Genomic DNA, 20831 nt, shown 5'->3' on the forward strand with positions numbered 1-20831 from the left:
TTGAATTTTAGGTAAATTTCATATTTTCACAATGAATGTTGTGAGAAACATATTTTCATTTAAATTTATGTCAATTTCTGGATATTTATTTATAATATGTTCTTAAAGTGGAATTAATGAGTAAATAAGTATTACTGTGTAAATATTCTTTATATCTATCACCAAACTGCTTTACAGAAATGTTATACCAACTAACACTTGTGTGACTATAGCTTTGACAACACTTAATTTTATTTTTACTAGGAAAAATAATATTTCAGTTTATTTGTGATGGGAAATAAGCGCTGGTATGAATAATAGTTGAGAACTAAGCATTGTAAATTATCTCAGCAAAATCTAATAGGTGGTAGGCAAATAGAGTGTAAAAGCATTTTAAAGGTCTTTTGAGAGGGGCAGAGGAGAATAAAGTTGAGGGAAATGAAAATATTTTTAAAATATTATCTTATTGGAATGGAAAGAAGGAATGAGGAAGTATAATGCTTTCCTAAGGTAAACCATTAAGTCAGTGAGAATCGGTGTATCATAGAGTTTCACAGCTTTGGCTAGACTCAGTCTACCTGGTTTGAAAACTTTTGTTTCACCTCTTACCTGTGTGACATTGGATAAGTGGCTCAATTCCTCAGTAGTTAAAAATGATAAGTATGTCTACCCTAGAGGATTGCCATGCTGACAGAACTAGATAAAATAGATGATTATAGATTAACTACAATTGTAGTAAACATATCACACTAATGGAAGATGTTAATAAGGGTAATTTGGGGGAGGGGTGAGGGAAGAGGGAGTATATAGGAACTCTGTACTTTCTACTCAACTTTTTTGTAAAGTTAAAACTGAGCAAAAAGTAAGGCCTATTAACTTTAAAAATAGTGTAGAAACCTCTGCTGGATTATATATATTATTTAGTAAAAACATTTTTTTGTCAGCTGTACAACAGAATAACTTTACATAAGCTTTTAATATGTTAATTGATTTTATATTAATATTTCCTTAAGGTATTTCTGACCCCTTAAAATTTTATATTTTTCAAATATAGATAGATAGATAGATTATTTCATCATGCCAGTAATCCCAAGAGCTAAGCAAAGGCAGCTACTATTTGTGCCTTATGGATTAAAAAAAAATGGTTAACTTCACAGAACAAGAAAGTTGTTTAGTAAAAATAAAGATTAATTCTTCTGATTTCTTAGATCTTGGAATGATCCATGTTCATCGATATGAAAATAAAATAGACATTGTACAAATAATGCTAAAAATAGTAAATCAGATAAATAACATAAAACAAAAAGAAAGATATAAAATGTCTTATCAATCATTATTTAAGTTGGGAATGGACTATAATCTCCCTTAAAAACGCATGTTTTTAAACTAGATTTTAAAATATCCAGTTCTATGCTATTTATAAGAATCAGAGTGAAAAAAAAGTAATGAAAATCTGAAAGTAAATGCAATTGAGAGAGAGAGAAGACATAGCAATATTAATGTCAGAAAGTGTACTTTACAATTGAAAGCACTAAACAATATGTAAAGGGGACTCAAGTATTAATAAAAGACACATTTGGTGAAGAAGATATACAGTTATAGACCTTTGTAACACAAACAATATAGTAGCTAAATATATAAAGAGCTATATATTAGAATATTGGCAACTTGATGAAAATATAATTATAATAAAAACCTTTAATATGTTTCTTTTGAAATTTAAGTAAATTTAAGCACTTCCTGAACATTAACTGATTTAATCCTCACCATAATAACCCTGTGATGTGGACATGATTTTAATCTCTATTGCAATTGAGGAAAAGTACAAAATATAAATAAATCAAAAGTTTCTTTTTTTTTAGATGTCTAATAAAAATGATAAATCCCCCATAAACCTGATTAAGAACAAAAGAATGTAAGTAAAATATACACCATTAGAGAAGATAAGACCTAACTGCAGAGGATATTAAAAGAATAATAAAATGTTATGATATGCAATTCAATGGCAACACGTTCAATGGCAACATGTTTGAAAACCTAAAAAAATGGATTTGGGGGGAAAAATATATAATTACCACAAATGAATGAAAAATTGGTGGAAATTTTTAAATGGTTATTATAATTGAAAAATATTGAAGGACTGGATAGGTTCACAGGTGATCTCTATCAAATATTTAAATTATAGATACTCTAGGTATATTAAAGTAATATGGAAAATATCAGAAAATCTATAGAGAGAGATATTGAAAATAAATGTGATCAAATTTAGTGGTCATTCTAGTAATAACACCAAATAAAATCAGAAAGAAAATAAAATACTAAATTTAATTCTTGACTATGCAAATAAAACAATATATTTTTATAAACAGCAAAGCTTTAAAGTAATTTTATTTAAGGTCAGAGGAGGCCTGCTTTTGTCATTAGTTTTCAGTGTTGGCTGGATGTGTAAAAAAGGCAAAAAGGTAAGGAAAAAAATTAGTACTGATATTGGAAAAGAAAGAGTTTCATTTCTTTCTGTTGTTGATATGATTGTATCCAACCCAGGAGGTTCTAAAATTATAATGAGACTTTGTAAGGAGTCTGGGTATAAGATATATGTAAAGAAATAGTTTTCTCTTTAGCTCTGAAGCATATAGAAGTAGAAAGAGAGAAAAAAAAAAAACCTCACTGATAATAGCACATACACACAACTGAAACTACTTAGAAATTAACAGAGTAGGACCTATATAATATATATATATTTGAAGTATATATGAAATTATGTATGAAATATATATATGTATATATATATAATCTTATGAGGGACATAAAATATTCTGAACTAATAGAAGTAGTTGTATGATAATAGTTGAAATGTGAAGTATTGCAGCCAATTTAAAAAGAAGTGTCTAGGGCTTCCCTGGTGGCGCAGTGGTTGAGCATCTGCCTGCTAATGCAGGGGAAACGGGTTCGACCCCTGGTATGGGAGGATCCCACATGCCGCGGAGCAACTAGGCCCGTGAGCCGCAAGTACTGAGCCTGCGCATCTAGAGCCTGTGCTCCACAACAAGAGAGGCCGCGATAGTGAGAGGCCCGCGCACCGCGATGAAGAGTGGCCCCCGCTTGCCACAACTAGACGGAAAACCCTCACACAGGAACGAAGACCCAACACAGCAAAAATAAATAAATTAATAAACTCCTACCCCCAACATCTTCTTAAAAAAAAAAAAAAAAGAAGAAGAAGCGTCTAGCAGCATCTATTAAAATTATAAGAGCTTTGACTCAACAAATACTCTCCGGGAAATCTACCTCTAAGAAATAAATTGGCACTACATCAGGATATATGCATGGAAAAAGTTAAATCTGTAATGTTTATAGAAACAAAAAATATGAAAATAATCTAAATTTTCATTAAGAGAAATTATTGAATATATTATGTAATATTATATATCCAATGTATTATTTTATAGCCAATAAATCTGTTAAAATTGTTCCAGTTTACTTAGCTTCTACAAGGTATCACTGAATGAGAAAAGAAATATTATATAGACAAATCTATATATCTTTCCATTCTTTTGTAAAATTATGTTAAAATGTAAAATAATGTTAAAAATAGCCCTATGTGGTATGTGTGCATATACTATCTATAGATGTTTATGTACATTTAGTTACATAGCCTGGATAAATTAACTAAGTGGGAGATGTTGGTGGAGGACAATGTCCAGGACAGGGAGAGACAAGTGATCACTATGGCTGCATAACAATCCCAAAACTTAGTGGCTTAAAGCAGTGATTCTCAACTGGGAGTGATTTTGCCTCCCAAGGGACATTTTTTGATTGTCATGACTTGAGAAGGGATTGCTACTGGCAGGAGGCCAGGGGTATTGTTAAGCATCCTTTTGATGCACAGGACAGCTCTCCAAGGCAAAGAATTGTCCCATCCAACATATCAGTAGGGCAAAGCCGAGAAATCCTGGCTTAAAGAAATGATAATATTTATTTGGCTTATGGATCTGCAATTTGGGTCAGGAAGAGCTGAGTGAGAATAGCTCGTTTGTGCTCTACCCAGTGTCTGGCTAGAAGGCCAGGCTGAAATCACATGAAGCCTCTCTCGCTTACATGGCTTGGTTTTGATACTGACTGTAGGCTGAGACCTGAGACTGTCAACAGGAACATGGATCTCATGGACCCTCTCCGTGTGGCCCCGCCTTTCTCATAACAGTGTGGTTAGTTTCCAAGGAGAGAGAGAGAGAGAGAGAGAGAGAGAGAGAGAGAAACCATATTATCTTGTGATGTTAATTTGGTTGAGGCAGTCACGACGTCCCCTGTAGTTTCAAGAGGAAGCAAAATAGACTCCAGACCCCACCTCTTGACAGGAGTGGCAAGGTTCCAAAGGCACATATAGGAAGGGAAAAACTACTCTGTCCATTTTTGAAAGATATAATTTGCCACATAGCAACAATGAAAGATACATATTTTAAAAATTACTTCTGTAAAATTATCTAAGTGTGTGTGGACATTTTAGCATTCCTGGTAAGGTTAACTATTTTACACTTTGGTAACCATTTGCTGTTTTCTTCTGTGAATAAAGTCCATTGCACATTTTTTTCTATTGTTAAGTTTAGAGTTTCCTTATTTATTTGTGTATGTTCTTTATTATTAACTATTCTTCACCTCTTTCCAGAAAACACTTAAACTCCTTAAAGGAAGAGAAAAAATACATGAAGTTGGCATAGAAAAAACAGGAGAGAGAGAAGAAGTTAAGTAAATGCAATGACATCAACCAAGACCAGAATGAGGGTAAAAATTAGTGCCATAAAAACCTTTACCTTCGTATAGGCTCTACACTTACACAGTCAAAGGAAAGAGGGAAACCTGGACCAAATTCTCAATGTTCATGTTTATTTTGACATAAAGAACAGCTTTGGTCAGGGGACTGCTGGGGAACCATGAGAAAATTATACAATATTTAATTAAATACAACAATTTCATTGACATGATAAACCTCACAGTTACTCCATACAGACAGTCCCCAACGTACAATGGTTCGATTCCCTTACAGTGGTGCAAAAGTCATATTAACTAGTGGAAACCGTACTTCGAATTTTGAATTTCAGGCTTTTCCCAGGCTAGCAATATATGGTACAATATTCTCTTGTGATGTTGGGCAGCAACAGTGAAGGTAAACACAAGTATAAACAACCATTCTGTACCCATGCAACCATTTTGTTTTTTTTACTTTCAATACAGTATTCAATAAATTAATTGAGATATTTAATACTTTATTATAAACTAGGCTTTGCGTTAGATGACTTTGCCTAACTGTAGGCTAATGTAAGTGTGCTGAGCCCATTTAAGGTAGGCTAGGCTAAGCTATGGTGTTTGGTAGGTTAGGTGTATTAAATGCATTTTCAACTTAATATTTTCAACCTCGGATGGGTTTATCAGGATGTAACACCACTGTAAGTTGAGGAGCATCTTTATACAATAGGAAAATAGACCTTTGAAACAGTGCATGCTTTTCCCCCTGTAGGTAATTTTATGTGCATATATGTATGTAATGGGATATTATTCAGCCATTAAAAAAAAAGAAGGAAATCTTGCTATTTGTGACAATGTGGATGGAACTTGAGGGCATTATACTAAATGAAATGTCAGACAGAGAAAGTCAAATACTGTATGATCTCACTGTGGAATCTAAAAGCAAACAAACAAACAAAACAAAACCAATAAATACAGAGAAGAGATTGGTAGTTGCCAGAGGTGGAGGGTGACGAGGTGGGCAAAATGGGTGAAGGTACTCAAAAGATACAAACTTCCAGTTATAAAACAAATAAATCATGGGGATGTAATGTATAGCACGGTGACTATAATTCATAATACTGTATTGCATCTTTGAAAGTCGATAAGAGAGTAGATATTGAAAAAAATGCATTTATGCGTAGAAAGTTACAGCTGGAGTCCAGATTACTATTAAGAATATGGTAGCTTTTTATGTTACAAATATGTTAGACTGAATAAAGATGCTTAAACAAGTGGCATGATATGGCTGATATAACTACTGTAATTTAATTTCAAGGTATTATATAAGTTTTTCTCACAATATTTAGAATACCCAAAGAAGGCCATTAGAATAACTTTTGAACAGTTCTAAGTTGTAAAATAAAATCACAATAGCCTAAGACCTCAAATTTAAAATGTGACTGCCTAATAAGCATTACAGAATTATTATAACCACTAATCATTAATAAAAAAAACAACACTGATTAATAACAAGATTGGATGGAAATTTGGAGATTCAGTTTCTGGTTCTAGCTTTGCACTTAACAACAGGTGGTCTTGGGCAACTCCAGAAACCTCCTGGATGTGACTCCTGAGATGAAAGATTAGATGGGATGATGTCTAAAGCCTCTTTCTATTCTAAATATTATGAATACACAGATTTAAAGCCTTAGGCATAGCACAAGATCAATGAAAAAGGATATTTTGGTTTTGTTTTTAAATGAAAGCTAGTTCTGCCCAAGGGTATAGGGGCCTGAATTGCCCAAGGTGTAACTGGTAGGATGAAGTACATACATTTTGCAGAATCTTGAATTTGGAAGACCATTATTTTACCCAGTAATTGGTTCTCTGGAAACAAGCATCAGTTGACTCATCTAGTTAAACCTTTCAATGACTTCCCACTGCTTTTAGGATAGAGCTTGATGCCTGCATCAAGCTTTGTCTCATCTACCTCTCCCACCCATTACTCATCATTTTATTTCTGAATATGTGTCTCAGGGGCTTTGCATGTGCTTTTTACCTTCCTTGTTGTATATTTCCCTCTCCTCTCAACTCCTACTCTTCCTTCGAGTCTGTACTAAAATGTCATTTCCTCAGGAAAATAAACCTTGACACCTCAGTCTACTACCAGCTTTCTTCCTCCTGGTAAATGGGTTAGGAAAACAGGTTCAACACTCCTACGCCCTATAATTAATCTTTTACTGCATTTATCACAGTTTCAATTTAGGTAAATATGTGGGTAATATTTCCCTCCTAGAGTAGAAACATCATTAAGGTAGAGACTATGACTGTTTTGTTCATGATTTATCCCCATTACATATATAATACAGTATAAAATGGAAGAGGAGCTCACTTACTTTTTGAATGAGTGCCTGTTTGCATTAACTATATAACCTCTCTGTGTTCTGGTCTTTGATGGAATACCTCCAGGAATGAAGAACCTACTACTGCTTAAAGAAAAAAGAAAATTATTTCCTTTTTGACAACTCTGTTAAAAAATATCTTCAACTGTTGAACGTAGATCTGTGTCCCTGTAAGTTCTACCTTGTTTCTGTTTTAGCCTCTGACTATATGTAGAATAAGTCATTCCTGAGGGTCATAAAATATGTAAGACTTTGTCTGTTCCATACATACATTTTCGGCTAGGATATAGTCACATTTCCAATGCAAAATGAATAGTAAAACCTGATGTCTGCAGCAAAATGACTACATAAAGGAGAGCAAAAGACGAAAGGCCAACATTTGTTTCACAAAGAGCAAAAAGTAAAATACTTATTTAACTTGTGGTTTTTTCAACCTCAAGAAAGCACAGGATTCAGTAAGCCAGTTTTCACATTCTCCTTCTCTTCTGATTGCCCACATTTTTGGCCCATTTTCTCCTTATAGGCTTTTTATTTATTTATTAAATTTTACAACTTATGCAAGATGTCGTCATCTACTTTGTGTATTTTTCAGTTTTCTGGACACCCTAGTGTCTCACAATCTGAAGTTCCCACAGACATAATCAAAGCATCAATGTGGGAGGAAAGCTCAACCTGGTAACCTTTAATTTTCCCGTGAACCCTGATAAGTTCTGACTTAGTGTAACCTGACCCATGAAGGTCCTGTACTCCAAATTCTCATTTTTCCCTAAAACTTTAGCCCTTAAGACCTGGGATGGACTCAATATATCCTCTCACTTAATGTGCTCCTTCTATTTATTATGACTAGTTTTCAGGACCTAGTGATCCTGAGACTGAAAGAAAAGGTGCTAAAGGAATGGGGATTAGCAGTGATCCTTCCCTACCACCAACATTTTCACCCACAGCTGCCTCTTCCCATCTTCCAAAAACGCTTGGTCCCTATGGAAGTTCTACTAAATCACAGCAGAACACTAAATCTCTATTCCCATATAAGAAAGGTTAAGGAGTTCTCAGTCTCTTTAAAGATATGCATGGAAATTAATTACAAAGGCAGACTTCTAATCTCAAAATCCTGTTGAATTGTAAGTTCTCATTATTGGAAATAATTTTAAGGAGCATATTTTCTTGGTATTACCAGTGTATGAATGAAATATAAAACATCTGAGCTTACTGGTTATCTGGCCTTTTTGTGAATTTTTCTAGTGACCAAGAGCTCACTACTCACAGAGTCTCAAGTTCTATCTTTATATAGTACTGAGTGTTAGAATGTCTTCTTTTTAAGCTGAAGTCTGGCAACTTGTTAATTCTACCTATTGGCACTAGTTCTACTTAATCTCTTCAATACTTTGTTTTAATTTAAAGATTATAATAATTTATTTTATTTTCTTCTTTGATATATTTAAAAAAGACCCTAACCTTCTTGTATTTTGTGATATTTTTATCTTAGTATCAAAGCCTCACTAAGTCTTTGTAATTTTTGGCATTTTGGAGCAATGCAGTAACTAAATAAAGTGGCTATTTTGTGGTAAAGTATTTTTCTCCTCTCTGTAGATTTGTACAATTTTTAAAACAGTTTCAAGGTTGTGGACAGAAAAGAAATAAAATATTTTTCTGCCCCCACTTCACCCTTCATACTGAAAATTTGCATAAAAGTAGAAACATGTGGAATACTTATTGTAATCAATATACACATAGACATTATCTATCGCTACTGTTCAAGTTGCTTTAATTTTAAATATGATGTTATTCCACAAGAGTCTATCACTAATGATTTTTCCCTTATTTTTTTCAGTGGTATGAATATACTTGCATGTATCTTAATGTAGTTAACACAATGTTGTTTGTCCATGTCTTTAACTCTTTTACAAAAATATTTTCTATGAATACACAGTCTGTGCTATGAACATACTGCCATTTATTGAAAGAGTCTCTTATTGGACATTTAGAAAGTTTTTACAAATATTTGTTATACTGATATGATAATCAAAGTTGTACATTATTTTTGTTCAAATTTATTATTTTCATAAATCGATTATTTTGTGCTTGCTCCCTTAAAGGATATGGATATTTTAAAGTTCTTGAAATATATTCACATGTGTTTGATTTCATATAATTTTTTCTTCTGATTACTTATGTTTTATTACAAAGCCTACAATTTGTGTGTCCGTGTGTGTATAGCAATAACACTTTTTTCTTTCTCTCCTGAGCTAAGAAACCAGCAATAGACATAAAAGGCAGGTACATGGATATAAAAGTTACCTTTATCACTTGAAAAAATAGGCTTGATTATCAAACATGATTTATATTTGTAGTTTTAATAGGCTTCCTAATAGTATTTCTAAATAATATAGACTTACTTGCCCTATCACAGGTGACACTGGCTAGCCACACACAATTCCAATTGGGACAGAGCTTTCCCTACTTCATTTCCTCAGGGGAAGCAGAAATAGTTTGTGTTATGTAGATGTTGACATGAATGTGGGTAACTCATTTCCTTTCCTTCTTTCAATCTCGCCAGTCAAATAAATCCTTTCTCATGGGAACAGTTGCCCCTTTATAGAAAAGTGAGGAGTGAAGAATAAGTCTTTGTTTCCCAACACCTTTTCTCTTCACTCTGTATTTCAAGGCAATGGGCTCATTGATTCCTCCAGATACATGCATATGTATATAAGCAAATATATAAACACATACATTTATACACATCTGAATAGATACTAAAGAATGCACAAAGAATAATTGTTAATAATTTTTTAAAAGATAAAAGTTCTTCAATATGCAACTTGTGTTCTTACCAGTTGTGTTCTGGGACAATGAACCAGTTTTTAAAGAGCTTAGTTAATTTGCTTGCTTGTCTTTTGGTGCCTTCTCACCTATAAACGAAGCCATGGAAATTCATTGTGTTTAAAATTAATGGTTATGATTTGGTCGTGCAGGGCTAATACTGCTGTTCCAGAGGTGGCAGGCAGCAGGAAAGCTTCTGGTTGGATGAAGCAAAAACAGATTATTTACACTGTCTTCATCGTGACTCTCTTTTTATACATTAACAGAGGATTTTGGAGTTTTACTTTATTGTTGGCATGGTACTTTATTCATAGTCTAACGCTTCTGCTCATTCATTCAAGTGTTATTTAGCATTATTAATTTCATAGCAATTATAATTCTCTGTATTTTTCTCAGATTGTTTTTGAATGTATAAATGCTTCCCTTAGCTAGAGGTTTTTATTATGCTTTCATTTTGTAAAAAAATATGTGGAAAACAGTTTGACTAGAAACACCCAAATTTGATTATTAAAAATTTCGAGTAAGTTTCTTTGATTTGATTGTAAATAAGGTGATTTTGCCACAAATTATTGGATCCATAAGAATTCCGCTAACATTTTATGGATTGTTATGGATTACAAAGATATGGAATTATAACTTCACTTTAACATTTTGTATCTAAATATATTTCTTTGTCTTCTTTTAATGAAAGATGCCACATTGTTTCAGATTCTCTAATTCCAGGGTTAGAACGAATGAGGTCCTGGTGGTCCTGTTTTGCTAGCACCATGAACTAAACTTTTTGAATAAGCCAGCCAGTGATGTACCTATTTGTATTATCTTCAAGATAAAATTAGATGTCATGGTCTGTGCCAATGCACCTTTTAGGTCTTTAGTGCCTAGTCAGCAATCCATCTACTAACCCCGAGATCAAAAATCCTTAAGAGAGATTTCAGGAGCAATGAAGGTACTGAAACCTAGTTTATGAAAGTATTACTGCTCCTGAAGCAGAAATTCATTTTATTTCAAATTAGAGTTGGACTAGCATAACTCTGATGTATAGTAATCATAATAACTCACGATTTCCATTATTTTCTAATGTGGTTAAAGTAATGAGGAGTAGAGCTGTGTTTGTTTTATGTTGTTTGGGATTCCACATCTCTAATCTTTCTGTTAATTCAAATAACTTTCACTACTTATGTATTTACAGTGCTATTGAGATTATCTTACTGCAATTTGGCCAGAGAGGAGAGTGGGGTTTCCCAACCAGTGCACCAAAATGCGATGAGTTAAAGCTCTGGGAGATAGTGTTATCCCCTGTCCTCATGGTGGCCTGATAGAGCCTGGGAGAAATGGGATATTTGCCCACAAACATAATTTTCTTAAGTGCCATATTATGAGAAAAGCCAGAAAAAGCAATTTCACAGAGTACAAAAGAGGTTTCCTGCACTTTACACAATGAATACAGATTTGCATCCACTTGCTAGGTATCCTTCAATATGAAGTACACAGTTGATAATTTGAAAGATTTGTGAATATCATTATAGTATATGATGGTTCTTAATATAATACAATCCAATACAACTGAAAAATTAAGCAATCACTCAATGAGTCAATAAGTAAAGTTCTAAAGCTGGTTATAAAGCTATTGAAATAAATGCTTGTTAAAAATCCAATAAAATAGTATCATAAATCTCTACCCCCTGCCCCCTCATAGCACTTATCTGAGTCAGGCCTGAATCGAACATTTCACTCTATAATTTGTCCCTGGCTCTTCTCTTCTCTGGCTAATAACCTGATATTAACAGTTGACTTTCTTTTGTATACCTTTTGTTCATGTAGAAATAGTTTTTATTAAGGCATGAGTTATTGCATATGTGATGGTTATTAGAAGCTATGGGTAGGTGAAGAGTAGGCAAGATTCTGTCCATACCAGCATGATTGATTTCTGCACATCACTCTGGAGGAGTGATATTCAAAACTAAAACTACACACGTCATGGTTCTCCAGTTATGCTGAAATAAAACATGCAAATGTTAAACCTCCCACTGTAAATCATTTACTGAATTGAATTTTCTCTAAGGGTATCACTTTTCTTTACCTATATGTGAAAGCAGGCCTAGTATATTTTTATTCCCTGGAGACTTAGCTGTAGAAGTTAGAGGGAAAGGTTATGTTGATAAAGAGAATTTCTTAATTGTTCTTTTATTATATATGCTACTGAATTCACTAATGAGGTAATCAAATAAAGTGTCCTCCAGGGGCAAAATAAAAGAACATTCCGTATGCCAATCTATTTATCTCCTTGGCCCACCTCTGATCACACTCTCCCCTTTTCTGTCTGCAGACTTGGTTTGTGTGCAGGTCAAATTACCTCCTATTTTGTTATATCTTTGGCCTGGCAGGAGGCAGTGCCCTGATTCAACAATTGGGCTGTTATTAGCCACCTTTCTTTAAACACCATCCCTTCAGCCACAATACAAAAAAGCAGCTTTCAACCGATCTTATTTTTCATAGAAGAAAAATCATCTACATGGATTGCAATCACTAAGGAAGGTGCACCTTCTTCTTTGATACTTATGAATAAAAAATGGCCAAAGGGATTCACATTACTGCTTAATTGATTCATTTTTCAAAAAATAATCATCAAATAAACCATAAGGCTTATACCTAAGCAGTGGACCTTAAATAAAAATATGAGCTTAAATCACACCTTAAGAATTTAGAAATCTTTTCCATTAGTTTATGAATGCAGGAAAGCTTTACCTTCTGATTTATGTTAAATTGTCAATAGCTCTTTACTGTTTAAAGATTCTCTGCCACCATATACACTTCCAGTCTTACTAAGCTAAAGTAATTAATGATTTATGCAATACTTATGTGCTGAAAATCCATCAAAAAGTTCTTAAAAATATTTCTACCCCTCAAAAAAACCCCTGGAATTTTACAAATGTAGTTTGTATTTTTAGTTATTTTTAATAGGCAAGGCACTGCAGCATATATGTTCAAAGAAAGAGTCTTCTACACCTAACAGTAATAATAGCTACTAGTCATGATTTAGGCAGTGAATTAAGAATGTTCAAGCATTAGTGGTCAGTTTTTTAACAAACCGCTCAAGTAGGTACTTCTTTCTTAATTTACCAGAGGAGCTAACTGAGGATTTGGAGACCATCATATAGCCTCAGGTGACTTAGTCTCAGAGGGTAGAGCAGGAATTTGAACCCAGGTATATTTGGATCTAAAGCCTATGCCCTTTATGTCATACCATGCTTGCTCAATTGCCTGTTTTGTGTCATTTTTGGAGTCAAGAAATTGTATCTCCCAAAGGCTTACATGTCTCAGTTATGACAGTTTTCAAAAACAAAACAACCTCCCTCCTCCTTTTTCTTGCCCCAGGTGCTCATTGCAAAACTAATTAGGATTTTCTTTGCCCTGAACAAGATCATTGACTCTTACCACCTAAATCAGTTTTGAACTGTTGCCAGGGCATCTTTGCCCTTTGTGCAGCGAGAGCAGAGAGGGGACCACTCTTTCACGTCACTGAATGAAATGAGTCCTGTTGAGTGACTCAGGTAATAACTTCCAGGGAGTGATCTTCAAATCTGGTACTAGTCACTTAAAAATGTGTGAATAAGGCTTCCCTGGTGGCGCAGTGGTTGGGAGTCCGCCTGCTGATGCAGGGGATGCGGGTTCGTGCCCCGGTCTGGGAAGATGCCGCGGAGCGGCTGGGCCCGTGAGCCATGGCTGCTGGGCCTGCGGGTCCGGAGCCTGTGCTCCGCAGCGGGAGAGGCCACAGCAGTGAGAGGCCTGCGTACCGCAAAAAAAAAAAAAAAGTGTGAATAAACAGTATTAGAACAGAATAAAGGGACTCTACTGAGTCTGACACCTTCCTCCTCTTCCTCTTCCATCTCTTTCTTAATTTTGGACACAAAGCTTAATGAGCATCTGCTAACTGTTAGTCACTGCTAAATGCTATGGATGGTAAAATACAAGGCCGAATGAATAAAGGTTAAAACCGGTTTAGAGAAAGGACTCTGCAGACCAGAATCAGAACTTTTCTCAATTCCTTCACTTTGTATTAGTTCGCTAGGGCTTCCATAACAAGAACCACAGCCTGGATGGCTTAAACCACAGAAATTTATTTTTCCACAATTCTAAAGGCTGGAAGTCCAAGGTCAGGGTGTCAGCAGGGTTTCTGGTTTCTCCTGGGACCTCTTTCCTTGACTTGCAGATGGCTGCCTTCTCTCTGTGTCCTCACATGGCCATTTCTCTGTGCATGCCATCCTTGCTGCCTCTTCCTCTGCTTGTAAGGACACTCATTTTATTAGCTTAGAGCACCACCCTTATGACCTCTTCACCTTCATGACCTCTTTAGAGGCCCTATCTTCAAATACAGTCACATTGAGGGTTAGAGATTCAACATATATAAAATTGGGGGAAACACAGTTCAATCCATGAAAATGTCCATTACATAAATATAATGTGCAGTGGAAAGACGTCAAAGAGAGTCAGAAACTATAATTATGGTAGTTAGCATGGATGCTGGAGCCAGAGGTTCAGATTCCCAGTCTGCCGCTTCCTAATTGTGTGAACATTGGTCAAATTTAACTTCGGTGCTTCATTCACTATCTTTTGAAACAGAGACAGTAAAATACCAGCCTCCTGGGTTATTGCAGATGAAATAAGAGTTGGCTGTTAGTGGTAGATGAATAGTTTTAAGGATATTACTCGTTTTTCTACTCTGGATATAACATCATAGGAATGGTGAGAATAAAATGCAAGAGGAAAAATGGCAGAAATAAAACACTTTGAGAAGTATTAACACTAAATTTTCTTAATTATATTAATTCACTCTATGTAATAGTAGTTGTGAAGAAAAGACCAACACAGAGACAGACACTTGAGATTCCTACATTTGTAGCTTAATTCATTCTTCATTGAGCACCCATTACATGTTAGAAATTGTTCCGGGCACTTTGGAGACAGCAGTGAACAAAACGGACAGAAACCGCTATTCTCCTGAAGCTTAAATTGTAGAATGGATACAGATCGCCTCCACATTTCACACCCACTTCAGAAGCTGGGGAAAATGAGACATTATATAGAAGGAAAATGCCAATCAATCGCAACGTCATAGAGCAAGCTATTTATCAAGTGGCCAGAGAATACCCATGAGCAGTATTAACCTTGGGGTTGGAAGGGTTCCCCAAGCGCCGCTCTGAACCCCGAGATGCTGGTTTGCGTTTTTCCTGACCCTACACCCTGGCTCCCGGGCCAACCTGTGCGCCCCGCCTTGCCCGGCGGCTGTGTGCCTCGCGCGGGCAGGAGCCGGGATCGCCCTACCCGTCCGGGCGGCGCGGTCACGGCGGGTCCTGACGCCGGGGCCCGGGGGACGCGCGGCGAGCCGGCACCGGCGCGGGTTTTGAAGCCGCGCTGCGTACCCGGAGGCGGAGCGCCGTGGGCCTGCCCGAGACCCCAGCCCGCTGGGTCCCAGGTCTCGGGAGGCGGTCGCCGATAGTGGCAGTGACTTTGGCTTTGGCCAGATGTCTCCTGACCCACGTCACCAGCTTGTTAAACCTCGCACCAAATCAGAGGGCGGCGCTTGCCGGGAGCCCCGGGCGTCACCCGGAGCTCCCTTAGATTAGAACTCGCCTCTCCTAGCTCCTCCCCTCAGTCCCATTTAAAGCTCCCACCGGCTTTCCCGAAAAATTAAGAGTGGGCTCAGTTTCTGCAGCGCCTTCTTCCAGGGCAAGATGGTAAGTGAGGAGCCGGCGTTAGCTAGTCCGCTGGCGAAACCGGGGGTCTCTGAGGTCTACTAAGCTTTGCCTTTAGAATTTCTTCCACCTTGGAAACAAGATTTCTCTGCTACCTGCCAATTAAAACAGGTCTTCCTTCCTGCTCCATCTCTCTTTTCTTCTCCCTTGTCTCCTCCTGGCTTTCTCTCTGTCTCTGTTTCTCTGTCTCTCTCTCATCCTTTCGTCCTCTTTGTTATTTCTACTCTCTGTACTTTCTCCCAACTTTCCCTTTACACCTGTACTCGCTTTTCATTCCACCTCTTTCTCTAGATTATGCACATATTTGCAAACACTCGAACTTGAGGCTAGGGGTATTTGGGGTTTGTTTCCTTCTCAGATGTCAATTGCATAATAGCTCAGCTTTGATTCCAATAATAACCTCAGGGGAAGAGCCTACAAACATGCTTTCAGAATAAAAGAAAATAGCACTTGATAAACTTTTGGCGGAATTTCTTTGGTCTGCACTGCCCACGCTGGACTTGCTTCAAGACTGGACTTTTTCAAAACTTAACTTATTGGGAATGTTAACAAAGTGTGACTTAATTGACTTAACTTTCTTTTTTCCTCTTTTTATTTGTTTTCTCTCTGTTTATGTTATGCCTGAGAAAGTTCACAAGTCAACAAAAGACTTGTCGTGGTCAAAGAGTTTGTCCAAAGCTGGGCTCTGCTGAAATGAATGGCTTTTACCTGATTAAACATTGACAAATAATTAGGAATGGGTGGTTGTACAAATTAACCCAGGGAGTCTGCATACCTGCCCCTAACTGGACGTTTGGAAAGACTGTGTGTTTGAGGTTTGAGGAAGCTGGGGCAAGAGGGTGTTCACTGGCTCAGAACACAGTAGAGAATACATGCCAGGCAGTTAGTAGTGGCAAGATAACTTTGGAAAGGCATTGAGATGTAGTGGTGGAGAGACCTAATTACAGCTTCCTGTCTCTGCTAACTAACCTGTTTCAGTAGTATCTAGTAGCATTTAAAAGCAGAGGAAGAGAGGTAGGAGGAAGGGAGGAATGGAGCAAGTTTATAATTCAGAAACTAAAAACGAAAATAAGGAGGTTAGATTATGTGACGTGTTCTGTCCATTTCAGCCTTAGCATTCTAAGTTCTTTGTCATTTAAGGTTGTTAGAAATATAATTAAGATATTTGCTAAAAAGAGTCAAGTAGCTCTTACATGTTTCACTCATTAAGTAGAATTCCTTTTACTTAGATCTTGGGTAGCCTGTTAGATGCCTCAGACCTGGCAACAGAGACTACTCCTAGATATTTACAAGTTTGGTCCATCTAATACTAGCCTGTTCTTTGCTGAGAGGACCTAAGGAAAGTACTGGGTAAACCAAGGAGCTGATTCCTTTTTAGTAATTATATTTGGACCACTCAGAATCAATCTGGGATCTATATTTAACACCTTTACTGTTTTTTATTCACTGCGCATATTTTCTGTTTCTTTCTCCCACTCTTTTCTCCCTCCAAATTCTCATCACCCCATCTCTTGGGACCTCCCACATACTGAATTTTACAGAACACCGTTCTGCCTTGCCAAGACCAGTACTTTGTAGGAGGCCAGAGCTATAATTGCCCGTATTCCGGTACGACGTCAGAATCTAGTGTTGACGTTTCCACGGAGACTTGGGTCTCTTTCTGGGCTGCTGGTCTCCTGGACAACAGAGAGCCCCAACAAGCACCACAGGCACAGGGTAAGTTCTGCTCTTCTGCTTTCCTGGTAGATCTGAAGCCCTTTTCCTGTACTCATAGTTGCAAGGCATTATGGGCTGGAACTCTGTAAAAGAAGGGATGATATGTAAAGTTTAAGAAAGCCCAAAGACTCCTGTATTTTGCAACCTAATAACTTGCTTTTTGTGTACTTGCCAAATAGTGAAAATGGGCTTCTTCCCGTTGCTCACTGTACAATATGTATTTCTCCCTATACTTTACAGTTCTTGGAGATTTCAGAGTCACTGAGAAAGTATGGGTCTGGGTCAATGTTATATAAACAATACTATTGTGATGCTTTTGGAATTAAAATACCAGTTAGAGCTTTTTTTTTTTTTTTTTTTTTTTTTGGTATTCAGGAAAATTTCCCTGGGTATGAGAGAGAAGCAAGGAGAATTACTAACTTAATCTTTTATTTCATAAAGGAAATTCTATGAATAGTGTCTTATAAGTGGAAAGAAAATGATTCCTTTTTGCCTAAAGAAGACTTCAACTTTGGAGGGAAGTATAACTTTGATGGAAAATTGCACATTAATTTTGCCCTGGGGCTTAGTAAACAGTGTTTATAACTATTAAAGGAATTTCTGATTAACACTCAAGTTTCTAGAAGAACTCTAAGGCATTTCAGAATTCAATATCTGGACTATTGGTTCTACCACAGGAATTTGTTGAATTTGAGAAAAGACACAAACAAAAAGCCCCCAAATATTGAAACACACTTATATGTAAGGAAGGAAGTTATTCAATTTTAGCTTTCTACTGCAAGAAACAGAGAAAACAGAATGCCCAAGAATGTGAAACCAAAGAGTGTATAAAATTTTATTCCTGTCTCCTTGCCCATCTTTCCACTTTAATCAGAAATATTGCAGTAATATTTTAGTTGAAGTAGAGGAGAGCAAGAGTCAGAACTGTACTAGATGAGGAAAAGAAACTAAAAGTAAACCAAATTAGCATGCCCAAGCATAGTTCTTATTGGTAGGCATAATTTGCTGTCAAATATGAAAAGAACAACAAAATCTCTTTGAAAAATCATAAAACACTTTACAGATGATGGCATTTGAAATACATGAGTTTGGGTACAGTTTTGAGATTTTCAATGAGTTCTTCAGAGAAGCAAGTTCAAATTATTTTGAAGTAGAAAGTTCTATTCCATAGAATTCTGAATAAATACTCTCTCTCAGGCTTAACTGATAGGCAGATAGGCAGACATTTTTCATCTGGGGAAAAACGGTAGCATCAAAAATAGGATTTAAAAAAAAACAAAAACAAAAATAGGATTTGATTCTGGAGCCAAACACTATATCATTAAGCACTACAGCTTAGAAAAAAAGATAAAAACTTGGAAAACATAGTGGAATTGAAATGTAGGCCTACTTGAGGGTGGGACCAATAAACATCTGCATGAATTAGTAAAGCAGATAGGACAGTCTTTATAAATTTAGCCAGCAGGAATATATACATTAGGAAGGAAGTTGACCTCTTGACTCCTAAAAATTCACCTCTGTAGCCACCTTGGCATATAGTCTATAAATATTTGTCTTTCATAGAATGCTTGCCCCTTCTGAAAACTTTAAATGTTATTTTCCCATGTGGAGGCAATGGCTAATTTTAGAAAGGTAATTGAACCTATTACCTTTCCGAAATCCTCCAGTGAGTTCTTGATTACACAAAAACTGCATGTGTGTTTTCTCAGTTACCCATTTGGTGTTTTCACATAGAATCATCCAGTGACTCGAATTTCCCTGTTCTTAATTCGTGTTCATGGGAAGAGGCTCAGCTTTCCTCTCAGCTCTACAGAAACAAGCAGGTATGTGTAGATAATCAGAACATGAGACCGGCCATGTTCCATGCAGTTCATTCTCAACATCATACCTTAATGTCACATGGCTTCTTTTCCCTTGTTCAGTTCATTGACTGGCAGTTTAGAACCAAAATGGTTATTTGTCCACAGAGAAGTCAAAGTTAGGTGATCACCATGACAGAAAATAATAACAACAAAACCAACAACAACCAAAACCCTCTAGGAAGACCTTCAATCAAGCCCCGACCTTACACATTTTAGCTGTATGACCTCCCAAATCCTCCTTTCTCTTATCTATGAAATGGAGATATTTGTGCTGCCTACCTCGGAGGGCTGGTGGAAAGATCAAATGATAGAATGAGTGTGATAGTATTTTTAAACGATAAACAGCTCATCACTTGGACAAGGGATGATGATTGTAAAAGTTCTTGCAAAGATTGCTTCATTTTCCCTATTTTGTTTGTTGTTATTTATGAGAGAGTAATTTAATCTAGTGGATGTACAAACTGACCTGAGACTGAGGGAAGCCAACCCACATCTTTTTTTCTTTCTTCTTTTTTTAACATGCAAGGAAGAAGTTCAGCAAAACCTTTCTAAACACCGTTTTCTATATTTAAACAGTTGCACGCAGCTCATTTTCCTACATACCTTCCCGATCCCCTTGCGGTTACAATTTTAAAAGTCATCTAATCTCTTCAAACACTTTGCAATGAAAAAATTCGGAGCACAAACTGAACAATCAAGTGGTAAGTGGGTGTAGATTGAACTTAGGCCTTTGAGGACGAGGGCTCCCTGAGATTGAGTTCATAAAACAAACAGAATAATAATCAAGTTTAAGTAGGTTAAGGATCAGTGGCATTATTATAAGGTTACAAAGTCAATATAGTGGAGCAGCCTTCACCATTGTCTGCTTTTTGCAGCTCCAAGATACTCTGGTGCAGAAGGAAGAAGAACTTGCTAGGTTACATGAAGAGAATAATCATCTCAGACAATACCTGAATTCTGCTTTAGTTAAATGTCTTGAGGAAAAAGCCAAGGTATGTGATGACCCCCCTTATAAGGACAGAGCAGTGATTTGAGAAAGAAGACCATTTGGGTAAAACTCCTTGATTCAGTGTAAGAAGTGTATTAAGCAATGTGCCTTGAAATGTGTCAATAGGATGGGTAAATTTTTCTGAAGGAAATATAGCACTTTCACAACCATGTTTATATATCATTTCCCTGAAGTATCTAGATTGCAGATTTTAGCATATATTACAAAAGGAGTTGCTTAAGAATCAAAAACCAGTCAAGGGGATTGCTGAGACAACAGAGGCTAATCAAAAGATAGAGTTGGATGGGACGCTGGAGCGGGAATTAGATTCGAGAGACATGCGTTTCTTTTATCTGTTTAACTTTAGGTCAGTCACTCTCCCACTTGGGGCCTCATTTACTTCTTTGTAGTGTATGGGCTAAAAGATCTTTTAAGAATCTTTCCATGTCTAAAATGGTATAAATATGGCTGGAACCCACATCTCTTGACTGGTAATTAGACATAGCCAAGTACATTATCTGTTCATGAACATTTCATTCTTACCCTTTTAAAATGAACTGTTTCTAACTCAAGGATAGTTTGCCCATAG

The 20831-nt window shown here is 36.4% G+C and overlaps 1 protein-coding gene across 1 annotated transcript in view; it reads left to right on the forward strand.

The window, feature by feature from the left end:
- The window catches only part of GMNC (geminin coiled-coil domain containing), a 73256-nt gene that overhangs the window by 47292 nt on the left and 5133 nt on the right, over positions 1-20831 (forward strand). Inside the window, exons 3-5 of the mRNA XM_027108847.1 lie at positions 17218-17392; positions 19127-19215; positions 20130-20246. Of these exons, the coding sequence (XP_026964648.1) occupies positions 17218-17392; positions 19127-19215; positions 20130-20246 (381 nt within the window). The remainder of the gene's footprint in view (positions 1-17217; positions 17393-19126; positions 19216-20129; positions 20247-20831) is intronic.

The sequence above is a fragment of the Aethalodelphis obliquidens genome, unplaced genomic scaffold (assembly GCF_003676395.1).
Source record: "Aethalodelphis obliquidens isolate GAN/ISIS:26980383/991018 unplaced genomic scaffold, ASM367639v1 scaffold1, whole genome shotgun sequence".
NCBI classification, from domain to species: domain Eukaryota; kingdom Metazoa; phylum Chordata; class Mammalia; order Artiodactyla; family Delphinidae; genus Aethalodelphis; species Aethalodelphis obliquidens.